Source organism: Melanaphis sacchari, unplaced genomic scaffold, assembly GCF_002803265.2.
Source record: "Melanaphis sacchari strain LSU unplaced genomic scaffold, SCAv2.0 Contig12_pilon_pilon, whole genome shotgun sequence".
In the NCBI taxonomy this organism is placed as follows: domain Eukaryota; kingdom Metazoa; phylum Arthropoda; class Insecta; order Hemiptera; family Aphididae; genus Melanaphis; species Melanaphis sacchari.
Genome location: NW_020270527.1, coordinates 622,459 through 646,177, shown reverse-complemented (window position 1 = coordinate 646,177; position 23,719 = coordinate 622,459). Strand labels below are relative to the sequence as shown.

The 23,719-nt window shown below is 27.8% G+C and overlaps 1 protein-coding gene and 1 long non-coding RNA gene across 3 annotated transcripts in view; one reads left to right on the top strand and one right to left on the bottom strand.

The window, feature by feature from the left end:
- The first annotated feature begins 1,710 nt into the window (after positions 1 to 1,710).
- LOC112591166 overlaps positions 1,711 to 23,719 on the top strand; it is a 125,066-nt gene continuing 103,057 nt past the window's right edge. Inside the window, exon 1 of the long non-coding RNA XR_003114490.1 lies at positions 1,711 to 1,774. This is a non-coding gene — a long non-coding RNA (uncharacterized LOC112591166). The remainder of the gene's footprint in view (positions 1,775 to 23,719) is intronic.
- Positions 6,509 to 23,719, bottom strand: part of LOC112591165 (tensin-3-like) — a 140,359-nt gene continuing 123,148 nt past the window's right edge. The window contains exons 5-9 of one of the 2 annotated variants that reach the window (XM_025334881.1): positions 7,809 to 7,928; positions 7,350 to 7,738; positions 7,101 to 7,274; positions 6,843 to 7,014; positions 6,509 to 6,775 (exon numbers count right to left, since the gene is read on the bottom strand). In XM_025334881.1, the coding sequence (XP_025190666.1) occupies positions 6,566 to 6,775; positions 6,843 to 7,014; positions 7,101 to 7,274; positions 7,350 to 7,738; positions 7,809 to 7,928 (1,065 nt within the window). In that variant the 3' untranslated portion in view covers positions 6,509 to 6,565. Of the gene's footprint in view, positions 6,776 to 6,842; positions 7,015 to 7,100; positions 7,290 to 7,349; positions 7,739 to 7,808; positions 7,929 to 23,719 lie in introns of both variants that reach the window. The other variant, XM_025334880.1, reaches the window with a different exon arrangement.

Here is a 23,719-nt window from a genome sequence, read left to right as displayed (position 1 = left end):
ACTAAAATAGCAAGAACAGAAGAACAGAGTTGGCGTAATGTTTTAGTAATTTAGTAGATAATGGTTTTATATACATAGTCAATACGTCTATTAGGAACTGGAAAAAATTGTTTGTGATGTAAAAAAATAATAAGTAGATGTAAACCTAGAATTCGTAAAAATGTGGATAAATTGACTTTATTAAAACGAACCTATAAGCACTCTCACGACTTGAGACTAGATTAAATACTGAAATGATCATCCAAAATTATTGGTTTTTAGGTATTTTATGTCATACTTGACATATACTGCACAGTAGAGCTAGAGCGGTACCTATTTCCTGCTTTTAGGTTTTTAAAATATAAGTTTAAAACACCTTAAATCGATGCAGTGGCGTATTTATGGTGGAGGGGGCGAGGGGGCTCAGGCCCCTCCCGAAATGAAAAACGCAATTATTAAAAATTGTTATTTTTGACATGGAATATGTCTTATGGTTGGGGAATGGGGACAATTCCAAAAAATTGACACGACACCGATATCATGACGTCATGAATGAAACTGTCGCTTAAGCGATAATTTAGAATAAAAGTATAGCGTGTTGAATGCGGTTAGTATTTTGACGATTATTAATGATTATGTAACACAATTTATTATTTTAGTTATATAAATAAAACAAATATTGGATGTTAGTTGTTTACGATTTTGGCGGAAACTATTAGTATATGTAATTTTAGCTCACGACTTCTAGAATTAAATTAATAACTGTAGTGGTGAGATAGTAATAATATAGGTAGACAGTGGCGTAGGTTAGGTATTAACTATTAATTATATGCATTATATTAGTATTGATTGTATTCTAGTTTAATTTTGAGTGTCTCTAATAAAAAATTGTTTATAAAAATGTAGTTATTACTTTTTTTTTATGTTACAATTCATTAAAAAAATGATTGACTTTCTTATTACTCTGATGGTCTAAAGAGAGTTAAAAGATCTTGTAGTATTCAAGCAATTTTTGTCTAAATAGTGTGTCTCCTCCCTCCTTTCCCTAAAGAAATCCAAACATATAATCGGCCCCCTCCGAAATAAAAACCTATGTACGCCACTGAATCGATGTATCAGTCTGTCCGTTCGTAATTTACGAGTATTAGCTAGTACTTAAAGTTAAAAATGTTCCGATTTTTAAAAACTTTAGTAAAAAGTTTGTTTAACTTGAGTAAATAATAATTTAATAACGATTTTATTCAAATTAAATTTATTTTAACTGGTATTAAAAAATAAGTTCATTAAATTCATTTTAAACTGTAAATACATGAAAATATGTATAGTTTATTGCGTTGTACTAAATTGCATTTAAAAATTGGAAATTTAGCACACTCGTGGAATGTGCTTATCTAACTTGTTTGTGTACATATTTATTATTACTTTTTAAATAAAATAATTAAAGTTGATTTTACAAAATATATGTGATTTCACGAAGAAAATAATTGTGTCGTATATTTTGTTCCATGACAATTATTAATAATATACGATTTGTTTATTTGCATATTATGTATTTTTATACATATCGTTTTTTTCTTCTAAGGTAAATGTCATTATTGGGCCAAGTTTTTTTTTATCGTTACGAGAACGTGTTTACTAATTATATTGAAGTAATTATTATAACAATGTATTCTATGTAAATAGAATGTAATTTTGTAACTTTTAGTGTAATAAACTGGTACTCAGTATACAATGTGTCACATAGCACTACTCACAACATTGCAACTTAATCGATAAATTGCTACTCGCCAAAAAGGTAAGGTACGTTTTATACCAGACATATATCTACATTAAGAACCTTTTATATCTATAAGTGATCTTTGTAGTAAGTATTTGTTAAGAAATATAGCTAGATAATTAATTAACTATGAAGTAAAATTGTATATATTATGTGTAGTAAAATAAAACAACACTAAGTCATACGCTTACCGACATACCTATTTCCTATATACATAGATAAGATTATATCAAATTTGTTATAAGGAATCATGTTTATTATAAAAATTAGAAAAACAAAAATAATTTTAACTGTTGAAATAAATAAAAAAATAATATACTAATATTTAAAATAAGTAGCACATATTATAAATATTGTAAACATACGGTAATGCTAGTATGATAAAAATGTGTTATATGTATATGTATTAGCTTCCTCCTACAATTTTTAAAATATAATCGATTTTTTGATTACCAGAGATAAACCAAAAGACAGTTTTTGTGCTGAAATTTAATGTTTTATTACATATGGTTAAACAAATTTTGTTCTATCATTTTTAGATTTAGGATAGTAAAATCAATGGCCGATTTGTGATTAAAATCGTAGTGAAAATAACATAAAAGATATCTTTTGCAAAATTTAATAATGATGTATCTATCTTTTTGACAATTTTTTTTCTGTAGTTTACGTGGGTTGCAAAACAAAATAATTGGTGGAAGGGGAGGAGTCCCGTCAGCGTTAGTATCAATGCGGACTAAAATATGTTTAAATAATATTAAATTTTAATTTTTAAAATTATCATATAAGTAAATGTAAATCAAGTACCTATGTTTTTATTTTTTTGTAAATTATTAAAAACATTTAATCTGATTTAAGTTCATAGGAATATACGATTATTTAATTCGAAAAACGTCAAGGTTTAGTATTATTTACATTTAGATGGATACTACGAGTTAATTTATTACCTACTAAGTATTAATGGTCCATAATTTATATGTTTAGTTTTAGTTTATTATGCCTACAACTGAAGGTGCCAGTTGTGAGTATTAGGTTACAACTAAAATGTTTAATTTTGTTTGTCAATGTGTTATTTTTTCAAACAATACATTTTTGATGACATCATAAACACTATTAAACTTAAACGTTCTCACCTATTTTTAACTATACTAATTCTTTAATTTTACCAAATGTAGAAACTAATATTGACTATTCTTCCGAATAATAATATATAATATACAGTATTATAAACACATTAAAATAAATAACTCAATAAATTAGATACGTCGTAAATAAATAATAATGGTAAAGCTATATTAAAAATGTTAATTTTTAACCGATTAATCACGTTTTATTTATTAAAATGAATCAAATTCTGTAATTGAGTTAAAACGTTTTTTTATATTAATATCTCTTATGGTTTGATTTGCATGGATGTACATAAGGTATAACACTGGACAATATAAAGTTTAGACTTTGAAATAATAAATGTACCGGCAAAATATTTTTTAATCGGGAAGTGTATTTGGAAAAAAATATTAATCAGTAAAATATTAAACTATATAAAGTGCAAGTTAAGAAGAGAATTTTATACAGAAATATAAGAATATAAAAAATAATTTATTAAACAATTTTTAAAAATTAATATTGTTACTAATCTAATGTAAAATGTATTCATTATTATAAATGCATTTAGCATTTAATAACGTAGATATTATATACATAAAATTCTCTTAACTACTTTAAAATATTATATACAATGGTGGTGTTGATGATTAATGTGACAGATTTGAGTGTTTTCTTCTTTGAGACTTGATTAATTCATTTTTATATGTAAATATTAAAATAAGTGAATAAGTAGGTAAGTATAGGTAAAATACTCTGCTGTACGATAGGTATCAATTAAGTCGCCCTGCTTACGAATTGCGTTCCGTAAAAAGGTATACAAGTATAATTCTAATTACCAATACCAGAGTTTTTTTTAAGCACGTCTGAATTGGGTCTAAATTACCTGTGATATCTAAAATGTTTAAAGGTAAAATTATGATATGATTATGTTTAAAATTTGATAATTTCTTGTGAGTTGGTATGTAAGCAAATACAATTATTGTCGTTGTGCAGTGTTAAGAGTTTACTATTTTATGCGTTTAACCTTTTCTTAAACCAAATTTTTAACTTTAATTATGACGAAGATGTAGTCTATTAGCTGAAATTACTAAGTTTATTTTTAAATTAATTTTTATCGAAACATTGCATTTATTATATCATAATTAATATTAATTAAAATAGTATGTATTTACACCATACATTATTGTTATAATTTTTCAGTCAATTTCAGTTTATCGTAGAATGGTGTAAATAAGTAAATTGGATAGCGCTAGGTTACTCTTATAAAAAATATTTGTAGAATTATGCTCTCAACTTTTTTTCTATAGTTTTTCTAAGAAAAACTATAATAGAATTTTGTATTACATACCTATTGAAAGTTCAGATGTGAATTTTGAAAATTTTATAAATTTTAACATTATAAAATAGTTAATATTTTGTCAATCTTGACGAATTTCGTAAAAATTTTATAGCAATTTTTAACATTTTATTTAGTTACTTTAAATGCTAATAAAAAAAAATGATGTGACTATTTATTATTAATATTTTTTAATTGATTACCGAACCTTGTATTTTTTAAGCTTTTTTTAATTAAGAAACTGTAGAAACCTATTATAGATAGCATTAAAATAGTAAACAATCAATCATATTATTTTTATTGTCATAGGCTCATAGCTACATTTGCTCTAAGTTGATATTATTTTGCTATTTTTATTTAATTTTGTACGTGGTATTAGTAGAAGTCTAAAATGTATTCTAACATTTTTTTCGGTTAAATGATAGATGATAGACTTTTATGGTTATTATATATTTATTATACATAAAGAGTCAATGTTACATTACAAAATCATAAACAAATTCCTTACACGCAACTTCTTAAATTGAGTTGTGTTTATTTCTCAATCCGATTAGAATTAATATAAAAAACCATTATCTTACTACAAATCAATAAAGTTATTCCAATCTTGTGTCTTCTTATAAATAAATTATTAGCTGACCTTAAATGCTAGATATGTACTATTGTGATGAACACGATATTTCAAAATAGGCGATCTAACTTTATCGATAATCATAAAATCGAAAACATTTAGTTAGATCTATTCATATACTTTCATAGTCAATCGATAAATATATACAAATCATTTTTGATTATTTTATTTTTATTTTTATAACTCAATTAATACGATTAGATAAAAATAATTATATAGACAACTGGGTATATATAGCGAAGTAGACGTCATATTAAATGAACACGGGTTTACACATATTACAGTGAATCATAGCCAAAATTGCATTGATTCAAGTGCAGAAGCACATATTCAATTCATCGATCTTCTTTAGTGTGTTGTAAAAAAAGATACAATATTAAAGTAAGCGGAACTTCGATTTTACTTGAAAAAAGAGTGGTGGCGACTACTTCATTTATCCATGACTACAATATTTGATAAATTCCTTATAGATATGAATACGATATTTTTAGCTTAAGGAAATAAAAATATGAGAATTTATCAATTTTATTAGTGATTATAAAAATAAATATAAATATAATATAAATAAATACGGCAATCCAATACTATTTTCGAGTAAATCGCGTACAATATCACAACCTTACGTACCTACAGTTTCAAATTTTTTCTATATGGATAAAAGGGATATTGTTTTGATTCAAATTTTTCTTTTTAATTTAATTACTTTATAGTTATATAAAGAATTTATTTTCGGATCCACAAGTTTTTTGTGCTAGTATAATTTTAGAGCTATTTAGTTTTGATTGAATATTTTTAAACAAGTACGTACAAAAAATAATGTTGAAAAGAAAACATCATTAAGTCATTATAACTTAAAAAAATAATAGTTTAGTCCTTAAATATAAAAAAAATAAATAATTTTTGTACAAAATTTTAATTTCTTTATTTGCTATATATTTTGATCACATGCATTATTATATTACATAATCCAATATTTAATTTGGAATTGAAATAGGTATATTGTATATAGGAACACAGCCATTGACGGTACAAAAAAAAAAAACATATATATTGAAATTAATAGATAATTAACAACATTTCGGAGAATGGTTGCAAGAAAGTTATATCTAAAACGACTAAAATTATCAATTAGTTTGTGAATAAATATTTATTATATAATATGTACATTTTTTTTATATCTATCACACGAGACTAGGAATGATAATATTTTTATACTTTATAAAAATTACACTTTCAATTTGCCCATAATTTGACATTAATTTAAGTTGCCAAATTATGTTTTAATAATATGCAAAAAATTATGAATTGATAAAATAATATTACAATAGTTTATACAAGATTACGGGTATTATAAAATATTTTATAAAATTAACTGGATTATAATAATTTTTACATTTAAAAAATACATATTTTAAATTAATTAAATTTACAGTTTAAATCCAAAACAGTATAAACTTTATATTTATGAGTTGTAAAATATAAATACAATATATGTTGTAAAATTAATAAAAATGTATATTGTAATAACGAGTTAAGAAAACAAATACTCTTGAGGACACTGTAGTTGTTATTATTGATAGTTTATAATATATAATAAATGTACGAGTATTATATTTCATTTTAACTTGTTTTTACTTAAGACTTACATTATTATTACTACAAATTATATTTAAATTTAAAAATATTAATCTTTTTAAATTATTATAATACTGCTTTGTTTCATTAAAACTTTAAAAATTTATACGTTTAAATCAGCCATCATTTTTCTAAAGTCTGCAAGCGTATTGTAATCTGGATCTGCATCAATATCTGCAAAATCCTGATTGGAATCAGATTTTACAAATGTTGGATTGTATCGGCTCAAAGACAAGGGACAAGGTAGTAGTTCTGGCATTACTGAATGATGCGTTATTAATGCGGTTAACGTTGTGAATTCCTTCGTAAAACCCTATTTAAAAAATTTCAATTTAGTTAAAATCATTTATTTTTTTACAGTGAAAATTTTATAAGTTAACCTTAATTTTAAACCCTTTGTTTGTTCTGAGTATTAGATAATGAGCAATTCCTAAAGGATGAAATTCTTGAGGTACTCTTAATGATAATGCAAAACATCCTGGTTTAGTAGTGCTTTCACGAACCATAAAAGCTCCTACTGGTTCTTGTCCCAAAACTTCCAGCGTTATTTCTCTAAAATATATTTGTAGAAATGGGATTAATACTCGTATGGTATCTAAAAGTTATAACATTTTTAAAGTAATTTTAGTTTTTTTTACCTTGGAATTCCGGCTTGAAACCATGGTGCTTTTTTTAATTCACATTCTTCTGGTTTATCCAAAAGACTATCTGATCGTTCTGGCAAGGGCGGAGGAGTTGGAGTTTTGTCCATATTGTTTGATAGCAAATTATTTTTAAGATTGATACTTGAAGGCGAGTCCGGTGATCGTACACTACATTGAGTTAATCTATTGAGTTAGTAACAAATTAAACAAAGGTTAGGTTAAAAATGTAAAAATAGTCATTACCTATTGTCTTTTAATTTTTCTTGAGAAGATTCAGGAGTACTACAATCATCACTATTGGTAGATGGCGAGCTTGATACAGAAGAGCTACAAACTAGTGGATACCAGTCTTCGTTAGAGCAGTTGTTATGTACGGATAAACCCATGGCTATACGTTTAATTAATGGGGGTTTTTCTAACATACGTTTGTATGTATTTAAATCTGGACTGTCATCACTACTAGTTGGTGTAGAAAGTTGTCCTGGCGTGAGATCTAATCCTTTGCTATGGTCAAAAGGACGTACGCCTGGTAAGGTGGCTGGTGGAGTTGGTTTAGGAGTTTCAATAAGTTTCTTCGATAGAGGAGATCCATTATGGATTCTTTGTACATTTAATTTATCATTTAATTTCATCTGTAAAATAGTGAAATAAAATGTTTTTATGTATATATGTTTAACGTTTTTGGTTGAATTTTGAACCTACCCATGAAGTATTATTCAAATTGGATTTTGGCGAGTTCGTCACCGATCGTCTTTCCAGCTCCAGTTGGGCAGCATACGCCATTCTAAACGCATTTCCCACAATCGAATTTAATCCCTCAGCCTAAAAAATAAAATAAATAGGTTAGTTATTTAAAACACTTTTATTGGTTAAATATATGTGAACTGGGTATTTATAAACACGTATACTATATATTTTGGTAATTTTTAATAAAAAAATCTCATATCTTAAGGATTTTTTTCTTATAAAATGTTATTCGTGGACTATATGTATTAATATTATTCATGTTGGCAGATGTCAATTAGATATTATAAGTTGAAAAGTGAGAAATGATAATTTTTAAAGTTAAGTAAACCAAAATTAACTTTAAATTAACTAACCACCAAAGATTCTCGCGATTTTACATATATCGTTCTACCAGACGTATGTAAATAAATGTGAAATATACTTAAAACTCGTTATTTATAAAATTAAAATAAACTATTTTTATACTATTTACATATACCAGTCTATGTTCTTTAGTATCGAATCATAGATTGATTTTAGTATACTAACACACAAAAATCCGTAAATTGATATTAAAATTACATATCATCAAACTATTATTTTTTCGTTAATAGAATTTATAAAAAAATGTTAAATTATCTTTGAGCTATCTCGTATGTATAGCCTACGTAAAACGATGACATATTTAGTGTATTGTGAAATATGGAACTATATTGTACTCTACTCATGAATTTACTAAAACAAACCTATCTATATTTTGGTGAGATACATAAATTAATAAACGTATTTTCTAGCTTATTTTATTTTATAAGTGATTTATAGAGAGATAGAAAAGAAAAGAATTCATCTAAGGGGTTGAAACTGGTTTGTCAATCATGGAAAATTTCATTTAAAAAAATGCATTTTTCGTTAACAAATAATTGTATATTTGACATGTTCGGATTTTTTGAAATCTTGGGAACGGCATTTGGTATTTTGTTTATAATTAATGCGTCTACCTAAATAGAAATAAAATCATTAGTAAACGAAATAACGACTATGTATAAAGAATAATATGCTCTGACTGTTATATCATCGTTTAGCCGGAATCGTCAAAGTTATGAGTATTAAATTTAGTCAGTAGTTTTGTTTTGTTTGATGTGTAGTGGTCCACTAAGAAAGAATTTTTTTAATATTCAATCTTTATGGTAGTTAAAATAGTAAAATTAGTAGAAACGAATAATATTATTTTTTAGTCAGATAGTTTTTGAAACTTAGCATATAAACTTTGTATGCAAATAATAAAATATTTTTTACTTTAACGTATGTACAGTTTACATTTAACGAAGATATGGAGGAAGGGTAAATCTACGGGAATTTAATCTGTCACGGCAACACCGTACAAGATCAGCTATAATGTATAGATTTTATCATATGAATATGTACGTAACTATGTATGATGCTTCTTACGATATAATGATTATATAAAATTAATTGAACTTATTATTTCTTTGTTGAACCTAATATTATGTATAATATTTTCATGTACGGGATTTTATGGGACAAGAAAGGAATTCATCTGTATTACACTACTAAATGGCTTTCTGTAGGTACTCCTAAGGGTTTTCAGAGGCTTTGTGTAACGTGTAATTCTATTTATATACGAGCAATATTTTGATATCGAATCATTTAAAATCTTTATGATTGAACGAATAATTTTTTTTTATGTATTTCGTAGAATTTAACAATAAGAACTTCAAATAGGGATTTTTTTAAACATTTATTTTTAAAGGGTTACAATAATTATTTGATTAATAAACAATCACCAATAAAATTGTTTATTTTGCTTGTAAAGTAACTAGTATTTTCTTCATATAAATCAAATAATTTAATAATTGAACCTCTACAAAATAAAAAACAAAATTAATTAATTGATTTTTAAATAATACAGTAAATTATTGAATTATATTTTTAAATCTATATCTTAGAAGTGGGTTTTTATTTTTTGTAAATTTTTTGTTGCTACAATAATAATACATTGTAAATAGATAATTTCTTGTAGATTTGTTGACAAGTTCTAGTATATAAAAATTAAATTTTCATATTCTACGAAATAAATAAGTTGATCTGTTGAAGAACCGTTGCACTGGCGACCTCACCTTACCGAAACTAGTTTAGTTTTAAATGTCAACGGTGAAAAATAAATATATAGTATCGATGGTAACATTTTTATATTTCCAAGTCGAAAAAAAACAAACAAAAAAGCTAATGGGAATGTTATATACAGTGTCGGCGCGGTGGTGTGAAGGGAAACGGGATGGCTACATTTTTCCATTACTACTATACGCTACGGTGTCACCACCGCAAACTAAGTGTGCAGATTATTACAACTAATATAGGTAGGTAGAATAATAACTAATAAGTATTATAAGTATAAGGCAGCTATAACCTCGTCGTCGTCATTAATAATTTTCGTTTTTTATTTTTGGGTAACACGTGAATGATACCGTCCAAACCTACTCGGTATGACTAGTACGCGCAATGGCTTGTCGGACAACAACTATTTTCCATAGTATAAATATTTGCATATTATGTGTCGTGGGAGGAACACGGCGTGCGGACATACAATAGCAGTGACTGCGGCGGCTAACTGTAAGCGCCGATTGCACACATTTTCCTCCCCTCTTTGCAGGCCCGACACACTACGTGCAATAGTAGTCTCTGCCGTCGGTCTGCGTTCACATGGTTTTTTCTCTCTGTTTCCCCTCCCCGACATAACGCCACGCACGTAATCCACTTTTTCCACTGCTTTTTTCTTCTTTTTATTATTATTATTTTTCTACAGTTCTACTTCACTGTCCGACGATGACGGTGACTGCAACGATAGCGTACGTACACATAGTGGTCGGTTAGGTAGGGTAGTGTGGGTACCGCGAGCGAGACTGCATTCCGCACATATTTCAACGAGAATGTGCTCTGCGGGCGGCGGCGGTTGCTGCGACGAAGATGACTACGACGGCGGCAAACCGACACCGAGCTACCGGGCATCATTGCCTTCGTCGTCGCCGTGTAACAATCGGTGTACACTTATAATATGTAGTTGTTATTGGTTATATTATTAAAAGAACGATGAAATTGTAACTCTAGGAAAAATGCATCATACTAATTACGCTAAAAACATAATACGAATATCTATTACACGATGTTTCATCATAACGAAAATTGAAAAGTATACATACACAAAGGTATATATTAGTACTTATACCTCGTACTCATAATACGATATATATATATAATTTGATATGCGATAAACAGCGTTTTAACAAATACTTATAACTGGTAAACGAAATAATGTATAAAATGACGATAAAAACATATAAATGAAATAATAGGTACCTACTTTAAGTTTTTAATTGAAAAAAATTACTATAGATAACGTTGCTTTTGAACGAAATTGAATTTCTTTAAAATGACAATAAAAATTATAAATCTGAGTGACGAGGAAAAAAAGTTGCAAATACAATAATAAAGGCAGATTGTACTGCATATTCATTGTACATCATGACTGCATAATACTGCATTGTTGGGTTGTTAGGTGTTTCGTATTTGGCTTTTCTTTAATTTTTCGCTTTTGTCTTTGTGAATACGTTTATAGTCGGCAATACCACCGTCGAAATAAGATTATTACAATAAAATCATCGGACTGTCTTGGAGATGATTGTGCCTCATGTGTGCGCTGTACGGGTACTGTACCTACTCGCCATTATTTTATAATTATTATACATTTATGCCAACATAATTAATATGAATAATACTCTACACTGTGCACACACTCATACAAGTCATACGTATATAATGTAGTGCAGTTGCTACTGTTCTGTTCATAAAATTCTAATATAGTCCTATGGTGGATGAAATTTTGTTAATTACTGTCTATTATAAATTAATGTTTTGTTTTTTGCACTATTATTATTATTATCATGAGTATCAAGTATGTATATTAATATATACGTAATATATTGATGATTTGGTCTCGATCTCCACTGTTAAGATGTCTTTTTATCGTCGTTAACGGCTTTTTGCAAGAAATATTGGGTTATAACTTATAAGTTTATAACATTGATCATTCCGTCATACACACACACATGTACAAGTTTATAATTATTAGGATAACAATTTTATGTGTATGGTGATATAGTTACACATACACAGAAATAAAAATACATATAACGTGAAAAACTTTGATGTTTTAAATGACTAAAATTTAGCATTTGGTATATTGTATCGGAGCAGTTTTGATATGAAAATATTTTTAGAGCTTTTTTTTGTATAAGAGTAATTCATAAATAGAACCGATTGATGATGATAAATAATAATGATAATTAATGCAAATATGAATATTTTGTATTTGTTACGATACTATTAAATATTTTCTTTTACATGGAAGTGTAATTTTTAAAATTTTTAAATTTGATTGTATTAATTTAAAATAAAATGTATTTAATTAAATTTAATTGCAGGTATAATAAATAACTTTTTATGTCATTAAATAAATGCACTTAAATAAGTATATTAGCAGTATGTTAAATAAAATTAGGCAAATATAAATATATTTGAAAAAACTTTATTTATCTTTAGTTAAAATTAAAAATAATGCTCGTTTAGTGATTCTGTCAAATCTTTATAATAAATCTTTGTTATTTATTTATAGGTAGATTATTCATCGAAAGTGATGTTTTAGGAGAGTTTAGTTATTATTTTACGGATTTGTCTTTGAATTTTTTTCAAAAATTTAAAAGGATTTTTATAAAATTAAAAAAAAAATTATTTATAAATAGTAAGAAATAGTATAAATAGAAGCGAAGTATGGTATCAAAACTGTAAACTTAAAGCAAGATACAGTTAAAATGTACACTGATGATAGTTTTAAATTTTTTATTTTATACGTATTTATTATTTAAATTGGGTAGTAACTAATAAGAATGATTGAAAACGGAAAAAGTATAACTTTTTACACAGAGTCTAAAACTTGTGTATCCACACAATTTACCATGTTCTATATAAAAGTATTAAAAAAATTATATATTTATACATATGAATAAATAGTTTACTTTTGTAATTAGAATATAACATCATTTTAGGTATAAACAATCGAAATAATTATTTTAATATTTAAATATTTCCATTGTAGTAATATTGTATTGATATACCTACTAATGTTTTTTTAGAAGTTGTTATTTTATAGCTTTACCAATTCCTGTTTTTTAATTAACCACAAAAAAACTGTATCAAAAATCATAATTAAATAATATAGTATAGTATAAAATTAGATATAATATTTGATTAATTATCAATATTTAATTTAAATGTTTGATATGCATCAGTAGCTATAAATAATAAGACAACAGTTTAATAATTTATCTTACTTAATAAGTATACAGTCTATAGAATTTCCTTGCAAATTATTAGTTAATAACTTAATTATGTAAACATGGCTTGGCATGCTTAACACTATATAAAAGGAAACATGTATTTAACAACGGCTGTTATTAATGTGTGTATAGAATGTGTAGTCGCTTAGTGCTGCGTCTACGATATTTACCTTAAAATACTTTAGAAAGTAGATAGTTATTTGTATAAGTATACCAACGTAATTTTAAATTCAAATACAATTTTTTTTTGGAACACTTATAAGTTATAATTGTTACTTAGAAAACAATTGTTTTGATTAAGGAAAAATTAACTTTAAAAACAGTAGTATGAAATTAATATATTATATGATGTACTTATATAATTACTATATACCTATTTTATTGAAATCCTTAATGATATATTTAAAAATAAAATTTAATTTTAAAAGTTTTTATAAATATATGGGTAAGTAAAACATATAATAGGTTTAATTGTAAAAATATTCATTATTTTTTGATAGGACTAACCTGTAGAACTTACTTGAATTTAAATATAAAATTATTGGTTTAATAAATTTACAACTAGATGTAATATTTTTCACGGAAAGTCAAAAGCATTGTTCACTATTTTATTAGTATTGAAAGATATTCTCCATTCAATTATTGGGTAAAATTGTAATAAAACAAATTATTTAGGGGTGGTGTCGAGTGTTATTTTCGAGGGTTCGCCACAAAAGAAAATAAAAAAATAATAATATGAAAGCATTCTTAATTGTATATTTTAATGTGCTAATTATTTTTTGTCTGGAACATTTTAGTTATTAATAGTAATTAACTATTTTTTATGGATTTATTGATTGTCTATAGGTCGCAGAGTAAAAGTCAACAATTTAATAATACTAAAGGAGTGTTTCCTTTTAGTTATTAGTTGATAAGTTGTTTTGTTATCTTATCAGTCGTTAATTATTATAAAACCTTCAATATATAGAATTTAAATGTATAATATATGGGTGTTTAATTCATATTAATTTAAAATTCTAACCATCTAAATCTAATATTTACTAATTAGACGCTTTATTGTTCAATACAACAAGTGAGAATAATTACGAGGTAGGTAGACGATTAATATTTAATAAAAAAAAGTTGAAGAACTATTTCGATACGATTTACACGAACTATAACGGTCTTTCATAACTATTCTATACTCTAAAACTGACATCACAAAGGAACAATGTCACTAACGATTTTAAAGGGGGGGGGGGGCACTAATTTAAATTTATTACATGCCTGTTTACTCTTTTATTACTGGTTACAAATTTTTTTTAGTGTTTTTTAAACATATTTTATCAAAATTTGATTGATATTCAATAATATCAATTTCTATAATATCATCACCTACTGATAACAAAGAAATAAGAATTAACATTAATTATTTAAATTGCTTAAAATGTCTGTAGAAAGACATCGATCGATATTTAAAAAGCTTGAGATTTAATTTATGATAATTGACTCAATTAACTAACGAATTGAGGTTCTCTTGTAATAAATTATACAGTTATTAGGTGATTTAATTCACAATAATAAATTTAGATGATTAGCAAAAAGAACTTTGAAGAAATTTTGATTTTATTAATGTAAGAAGTAATTATTCTGGGAGAAAGATATCCTTATCTGGGAACACTAAAAAACACATAATAATATTAGATTTGATGTTGTGTATTTTAACAAATTATTTACAGTCACAAAGATAAGAACCAAATTTGAATGTTAATGTTAACATAAAAACAATATGTAAAGATAAAAAGCTACTTTTTTATCATATTGTAAATAGCTGCAATAAATAGAGATTGGGAGTATTAATAGTTTTAAGTTTAAAGTATCTATTTGTGTTATACTTATAAGTGTGTACCTCCCATGCAATTTATAACTAATTTCTATAGTTTAAAAAATAATTGTGTAGTATACACAATAACCTATTGTAATTAGTAATAGTACCTACTGTAATTTTTAAATAAATAAGATTTTATTTATAAGATTAGACCACAGTTATCAACTAGTAAATAACCGTGGTTTAGACATTACAAATTATTATTTTTATAATTTATTACCTATTGAAATATGCCACCGATACATAAATCATTACACAATTGCTTTTACTATCTTCCGGGCATTTGAGATTACACTTTTGGAATTATTATAACATACTACACTATACTAAAATAAAACAACCTCTACTAAACCATCTGTTTCTATGTTTTAAGCTTTTTCGAGGATATCATAGTTTTTGTGTTTTTGCTTTTTTTTTTCATAGAATGTTTTGTTTTGTTTTATCACCCTTTGTGTTTGATAGTTTTTTTTTCATTTCACACAAAAGGCGTGATTATAAAATGTTGCCGGAAGACTATTGATATCGTCTGATGAACGCAACATGCGTTTTTCACAAAATCTAGACATCTATTTTACACAAGTTACATGGCATTGCATTGCATTCGAATGCTTTCGGCCGGCCAATTGCCGTTTGGTATTTCAGGAAGATACAGGTTTTATGTCGAGGATTTTTTTAAACTACAATGACCTATGTTGACCCTTAACTAGAATTGTGAGCATATGGCAATAGTGTTCAATCTGGGAAGGCAGAAAATTATTATTTATAATTTTACTAGAACAGAAAATAAGAAAAAACATAAAACTAATTTTTAAAAACTTGTTGGACTGGTCAAGTTTTAAATACAATTAATACCTATGTAAAGACCAACAAAATTCTAATACTTTTGAAAATTGTAATGGTATTCTGACACTTACGATCAATGATATATAATTTATACCATAAATTATGTAATATAAGTATTAATAGTATATCTATATATTGTGCTCCCTTCTTATAAAGTATTATATCTAGTAATGGAAAATAATGATTTTAATACTAGTATGTTTATTATGTGTTGTTAAGTAGATAGATTCTTTACAGGATGTCCGTCCACTATTTGTTTTATTTCTTTGACCACATGTCCATGTCCAATATAGCTAATTTGCATTCAGGAGAACTAAAATTATGTTATTAACTTTAATATAAGAGTGAATTGACCTATTACAAAACCTAAAGCTAAGAATTTAAGAATTTTATTTGTTGTTTTACGTTGAGTTTTTGTAATATTTCAATTTTTCTGCGTTATAAGGATATTTTTAAATTTTAATATTTTATATTCTCATAACTTGTATACAAATTGAAATATTGTGAACAACCCATGTATAAACATAGATCTTCATTAAATTTGATAATAGGTTAATTCATTCTAACATTAATACTAAAAACACAAGGTTGGTTTTTACTGAACGAAAAATTTTCTATTTATTTACCTAACCTGGGTCAATTACAGAAAACATATACATAGTGTGCAAACATCATCTTAAATTAAATGCAATTTATCGGACTTAGTATTATTTGTTTATTTTTTTCTATGAAAATAATATTAATTTAACATTATGCCAGAACACTTTTTTTAAGTGGTTGTATAAAACTTTGCACATACAAGGATAAAAATAAAACAATGCTTTCAATTAAATCGGATGATACTAAACTCTAGGCGATGCTAAAGAATGTCGTTAGACGGTGATGAGTCAACCATTACGACCATCTGCTTGGGGAATCTGAGTAGCACATCCCCCCGTATTATCATATTACCTTACTTGCGCGTTTTTAATACATTTATCTTTGATTTGTTATCAAATAACGTACTTAATTATTTTTATAGATGGATAATATTTAAAGTGGACACCCAAGAAAATGGTTTAAGGACAAAAACATTGAAATTTATATATTCCGTGTTTTGATTGTATTGAATAATATTATATTGGCCACAGCGTAGTGCTGAAGTGCACGATATTAAAAAATAAAACCGTAAACTTTGAAGTAGGTAGGTTCTGCATTTAAGCGTTTAATTAACATTCGGGCGTATTCATTGAGTATCGATTTTTATTTTTCCTCGACGAACGGTCAACTATATAATAATGTAATAACTATGGACTAGTTATTTTTGGACCAGCGGAAGAAGTGTTTATATTCCTCCCCCGGCAGTAGTTGTAGTAGTTGTATGCATATAGCCGGCGAATGAAATAAAAACAACGCCGTCCGCAAAAGTTGTACAAATGCAACGAACGCGATTTCAAGAGCTCATCAAATATTGTTTTTACAATTTGGAGATGTCCGACACGCTGGCCGCGGCAAATCTTTCAGTCGATCCCGAAATGAAAATGAAAATAATAACGCGAACGAATCAAAACATGAAATGTGGCGAGTTCGCGCGGAATATCATACACATGTGCGGCGGCAGCAGCCGTGTTAAACCGCCGTGCGGATAACGAAAGTTTCAGACTGTAGTAAATTGTTGTACTATTTAGCTGGTTGAACCGACCATACCGCGTCGTATGCACGACGGGAAACGTTCATATTTTATTATATCGGAAAAATGCAACTGAAATATACCTATCGATATCGTGCGGACAGGCAGATGACCGCACCGGTGCAAGTTTACCTGTAACATTTGCACGCTGCCGCAACCGGAACAAGAGAACGACCAACATCCGTCGGTGGGTTTGTGGTGCGCGAGCTTTCGGTATCGTACACCTGTCCAAGCCGGCTGGCAACCCGTCGCGCCGCCCATGTCACGTCATTTTTACCGGGTCCGGTCGGTGACGCACACGCGACAACTCGCCGCACACACACACATACACGTCGCTTGGACGAGATATCGGCACGGCGCACGTATGAATTCAACACGTACACACGCACACACGCACACACACGCACACACCACACACGGGGAAACACGCGCGGACGGACAAGCGCACACGACACCACCACAGCGACGACCGTGCGTATACCTACTGACATGTAGTGGCGGCGGCGGCATCGGCGACGGCTCTCGCGGTCGTAGCATGGCGCGTTGGCTGGCGGGCGGGCGGGCGGCCGACCGGGTTGTGGGAATCACCTCTCCGGTGGCCGGCAACCGGTTCAGACGCGCGGTGCGGCGTTTGTAAGGTGCGTTCGTGCCCGGTTCGGTCCATTCCATTCATAAACCCTGTACGCGCGCGATCGCCGGGCCCTATTCGGCCTATTCGTCACTGCCCTGCAGTTGTGTAAGAGAGTTCGGTATTTTGATTTTTGGTTCCCGTCAGACAAATAACGCGGCGTTTCGTCAGCTTGTCAAAATTGCACGTCGATCGGCATCGACATGCCGCCGGGCGCGTAAATAATACATTAATAATATTTATTGTCACGCGTCGTCACAACCGAATCTAACCTAACCTAATCGCCCGTTTTTATGCGAATACAATGATATTGTGTCAAACTAGCGAAATCACGGCGGCAACATTTTACAAGTAGCGACGCCACATATCGTGCACAGCTATGGTTGTTAATTATTTTTTGAAGTTCCAACTTTTAACAGGTCTATGCATAATACAAACAACGTTAAACTCAAATATGCGTTATTATATTTTCACCACGTCTATTGTTCCACCGGTTGCGATTTCTGTATTTATTTTTTAACGAAATTAAACAGTTAAAAAAATAAATAAAATTGAACATACAATTATAATTTTGTCACTCACGGTAATAGCAACCATGGTCTGCAAATCTGCTGCCATTTGTTTTCTGAACTCGATACATTATTATGATTTGTTTTAAAACGATTTTATACATGCATTTTGGCTTACGACGAAAATCAAATCTTTTTTTTTTCATATGGTGGTTTAACGATAAGCGAATAAAACGAAAATGATTGAAGAATTCAGTATTTAGCGATAATTACATCACCCAACAGTGCAGTTTTGTTTTCGTTTGTATCCCGAATTTTGTTTTTTTTTTGCGTTGATATATACACAGAGTAGAGCACTTGATTATATTATGTTATGTCAGCTTTGCGTGACACCTGCTGGCTGCTGCAACCATAAGATCGAAATCTTGTGTTTTTTTCTCATACTTAGTATATGTACATTGTACATGCAAATACACATTGGTGATTTGCTATCAGAATTCAAAGAAATTTGATTTTTCACACGATTCAAAATAAAATTCTCATATTTATAATGCACTTCAAGATACTATCTATATACATATATAATGTATAAAATAAATTATATTTGTTTGCAAAGTATTCATACAAAAAAAATATATATAATAAAAACATGGGTCTCATACTTTAATATTTTTTTAGCCGAATGATACACCATTGTTTATGTTTTTTAGTGTTCAATAAATAAATAAATTAAATTCACCTGTTTCTGAAGTAATGGAAAAAATTATAATATTATTCTGATATGTTGAGGTGGAAAATGATTAAAACCTGTTATTTTAATGCTAAATTGCACGACTAGTACCTAGTTAGTTATAAATTAGGTACTAGTTAGTGCATACACTAACAATTTATTTTTTAAAATAAGATTATTTTTATAGCTATGTGTAGATAATACTATGTAAAATTGCATTCAAAATTACATGGTATACTTTAATACATTTTCATTTTTCAATTTCGTATATTTATTGAGTGTAGTAAATACTTCAAAAATGTTTGTTTTTTAATGCCCGTAATTCCACGTCACTGTTAATCTATAATGATATCATAATATTATAATATATAGGTTCTACACTGGTAGCTGGATGAGAAATTTATATAGTAAAAATTATAGTTCTCATATTCTCATGATATATTTATTGTACATTTTAATATATTAACCATTATCAAATTATTGCTATGAGATGTTTAAATGTCTCTATACGTTTTTTGTAAACGGGTAATAGATAATGTTTGTGAAATTCAACAATAAACAGAATATATAATCGGTGAATTATTTTGGCCTTATTCTAAAATAATATTAATATAAACATTATGCCACCAATTTTAATTATTTGCACATCATAATTTTTATCTGTAAGTGAACAATTTAAATGTTTTAAGTTATCATTCAAAGATTTAAACGCGCAAGGAAATAGCACACAGTCATCATAATATATGAATAACATTTGATTGATTTCGATAAAAGTGATCAATGATCATAAATACTTACATAATATGTTTTGGCAGTTGATTGATAATTTTTGTGTTGCAGGTTTACATTTATAGGTATATGAATTTTTACGTGTATCATATCCGGTATGCACGATTTTACGGCAGGGATTTGTTGAATTCGAGTTAAAAACATAATATAGGTAGGTGTAACATCAAACATACTAAAACGCTTAAGTTAAAACACACGTGATATATCAGAGTTGTTATTATCTTTTGTGTTTTATAGTAATTTTGTTATAACTATGTACACGATGTGTGCAACACACAAACAACACGAAAACATAAACACTTGACGAGTTTTTTACACGTCAGGCTATTATTTAATATATATATTATCATATTATGTATATAATATGTTGTCGGTTCAGCTGTGGTGACCACAAATATCTACGGTGAACACAGTCTTTTCATACCGCCATAAGTGTGTGAAGTGTATATTATTGTGTAGGCAACTACATTAACTAGTGTTGGGTTAGAAAAAAAATATGTATATACACATATACATAAATATATGTGTAGGTACGTACGTTGAACAATAAAATCGTTATCCGGAACGGTCCGTGAGCGTTTTTTCGTGAATGGTTTTTCGTTTAGAGGTGTTTGTGTTAGGTATGTGCTCGCTTCAAGAATGTATACCCATATAATGTATAATATACTATTATTGTGGAAAAACTAATATAAAATTAATGTGTATGTATTATTGTTGTGTGAAAATAATAATACAAATGTATATCGACTTTGGTAGGTAACGTTTTATATACAAAAAAAACGACGGGTGGGCGAGAATGTGCAGTCAGTGTGTTTGGGATGGGACTCAAAACGCGATAATATTAAATTATAATACATGATGAATGACGTGTGGTTTCTATGGTGTGACGTGTTAAAAGGCCGAAATTCTTAGTGAAAAATGTAATAGTAGGTATGTGGTCAAATGATCAATTATGATATTATCATGTACTCGTTCTGAACATCTAAAATTTTGAAATGCTTGGTTATAGTTTAAGATAGTCTAAATATACCATCATATTTGGAAATAAAATTAATTTTAAGTATTCGGAAAATAGAAACAAGTTTAATTACGCCTTGAATATAGCATTTGTAAAACAAGTATATAATGTGTAATTATTTCAAGATTATATAACTTGACGTAATTTAAGATAAAAACTATGTTAATATTTCAATGTATTGACATTATCCAATCGTAATGCTTAAATATTCAATAGCAATTTGTATAAACAACTTAATAAATTCAAAGTTTTGTTAAAAATTTTAAACATAAGAATAGTATATTATAATCCATAGTATTATAAAAAATTGTTTTTATTTTCAAAGTCTGCCAGCAGTTGTCACGTTTTTAACTAGGTTACCTTGTATTTTTTAGTTGTAACGGCAGTATACTATTAAGTCGTGTTGCATAAAAAATTGATTAATTTAATGGTTCACTAAAATCGAATGTACCAATCACGGGCAACTAAATTACGTTTACGCCGTTTAAGGGACCATTAGTTCATTATTGAATCATTAAATGTTAAGTGATTGTTTATGCAACTCAGCAAAAGTATTTATAATATTAATTACCTATCTAAAATAATTATTCAAAAACTTCAAGACATATTTGCATTTACTATTAAAGTCAAACAAATTACACTTCATCAGTGGACTAAGTATGTTTTTTCTGGTAATATTTATTTATATTGTTAATAGCTTAATAGATTTTAAAATTTGGTTTGGGTTATTTATATTGGAGTATAAATTATTTTGGTTAGTTTGAGTTGTGGCTTAAAGTTTGAAATTATTTAAATGCACATTATTGAATAAGTTACGAGTAATTATATAGTGTGTGAAATGTCCTTTAGAAAACTGAAATATAAATAAAAATTTAAAATATATTTACATATACATTGCTTATTTAAATAACAACATCATTATTAAATTCAAATTTTTTTATTGTTTTCAATAATTGCATTTTATTAAAGATCTCGACGATTAGATTATGTTTGATCGAATCACAATTTATAATACACGGTGACTGTAAAACATAAATGTCCCCGGTAGTCGGGAGGAGGTGGTTTTTTTATGTCGTCAATGAAATTTGATATTACGGTGTAATAGAGGCCGTACAACTACCGGTGTTTTTGTTTTTTATTTTTTAAAGCACGGGCTATTGAGTTGATGCATTTCAATATGCTTCTGGTCATTCAAGTTATTCTTCTACAGAATCGTAACGCAAGAATAATAACATATCATCTAACAATAATCGCACGTTTCAGGTGATATTTAAAGCAACACGTTTACTGAAAAATATCAAAAGCAAAAATCCGGTTTGGATATTATTATCATGATATAACATGGACGATCAAAATTTTAAGTTGTAGTAAAATATATGACGTGTATGTATAATGGCAGAACATAGTATAGTGTATTAGTGTAATATGGGCAATTTTATTAATGACATTGTAGGCTGAAAGGCCAGGTTTAGGGTCATGAGAGTTATTATCAAAAACTTGTCATTTTATCGTTGCCCGTTGGTTTATAAGTTTCAAGACGTTATCCTAAAAATATTGAGAACCTACTCTGCTTTATATATCACATTTTTTCAATTTAGAGTAGGTCAGTGTAACGAGTATGTTAAATTTAACCTCAATATTATTTGAATACATAAACGGTTCAAAGCAAAAGGCATGGGTGAATCAGTATACATTTCTAAAAATAGTCCATGTTATACTAAAAATTTTGTATAATTATTGGTGAATAATTATTTAATTTGGTTGGTTGAACTAGTTTATACCGTAAAACACAAATAAAACTTATTAACTTATAAACGTATCGTAGAATGGTGTGAATATTATAAATTGCACGATTCATATTCCATATTATATATTTTTCAAAATGTTATTTACTAAATTTATTTTAAAATACATTAAATACAGTGTATAATGAAATATAAGATAAATAATTAATTAAAACATCATAACAATTTTTCGTATGAACTATAAAATAAGTTTTATTTGGTTTTTGAGTTATTTTAGGAGCCCTAAATTATTTAGGTACCCGTAAAATGATATAATACGTTGGGTATACGCCGAAAATCGAAAATCTGTGATGATTATACGGCGTATACCTGCGTATCCATACCAATACGCTATAAAAAGTATCTATAATAGTAGTACTACTAGTTCTTGTGGTTGTTCATAATTCTTTTATTTTATGGATATATACAAAGTACATACTAGATTTGTTATTGCGTCAATGTATTATTTCAACTAGAGGACAGAGCGCGAGTATTGTCTATATTGGATATTGTTGATGAGAATAATTTGTGTTTAATAGTACCTATATAATAAAAATGTGCCTGTACTGCCTATAATAGTACTTATATGCCCTATATGTATCGAACGAACTTATAAAATCTTTGTGGTATGTGTTGAAT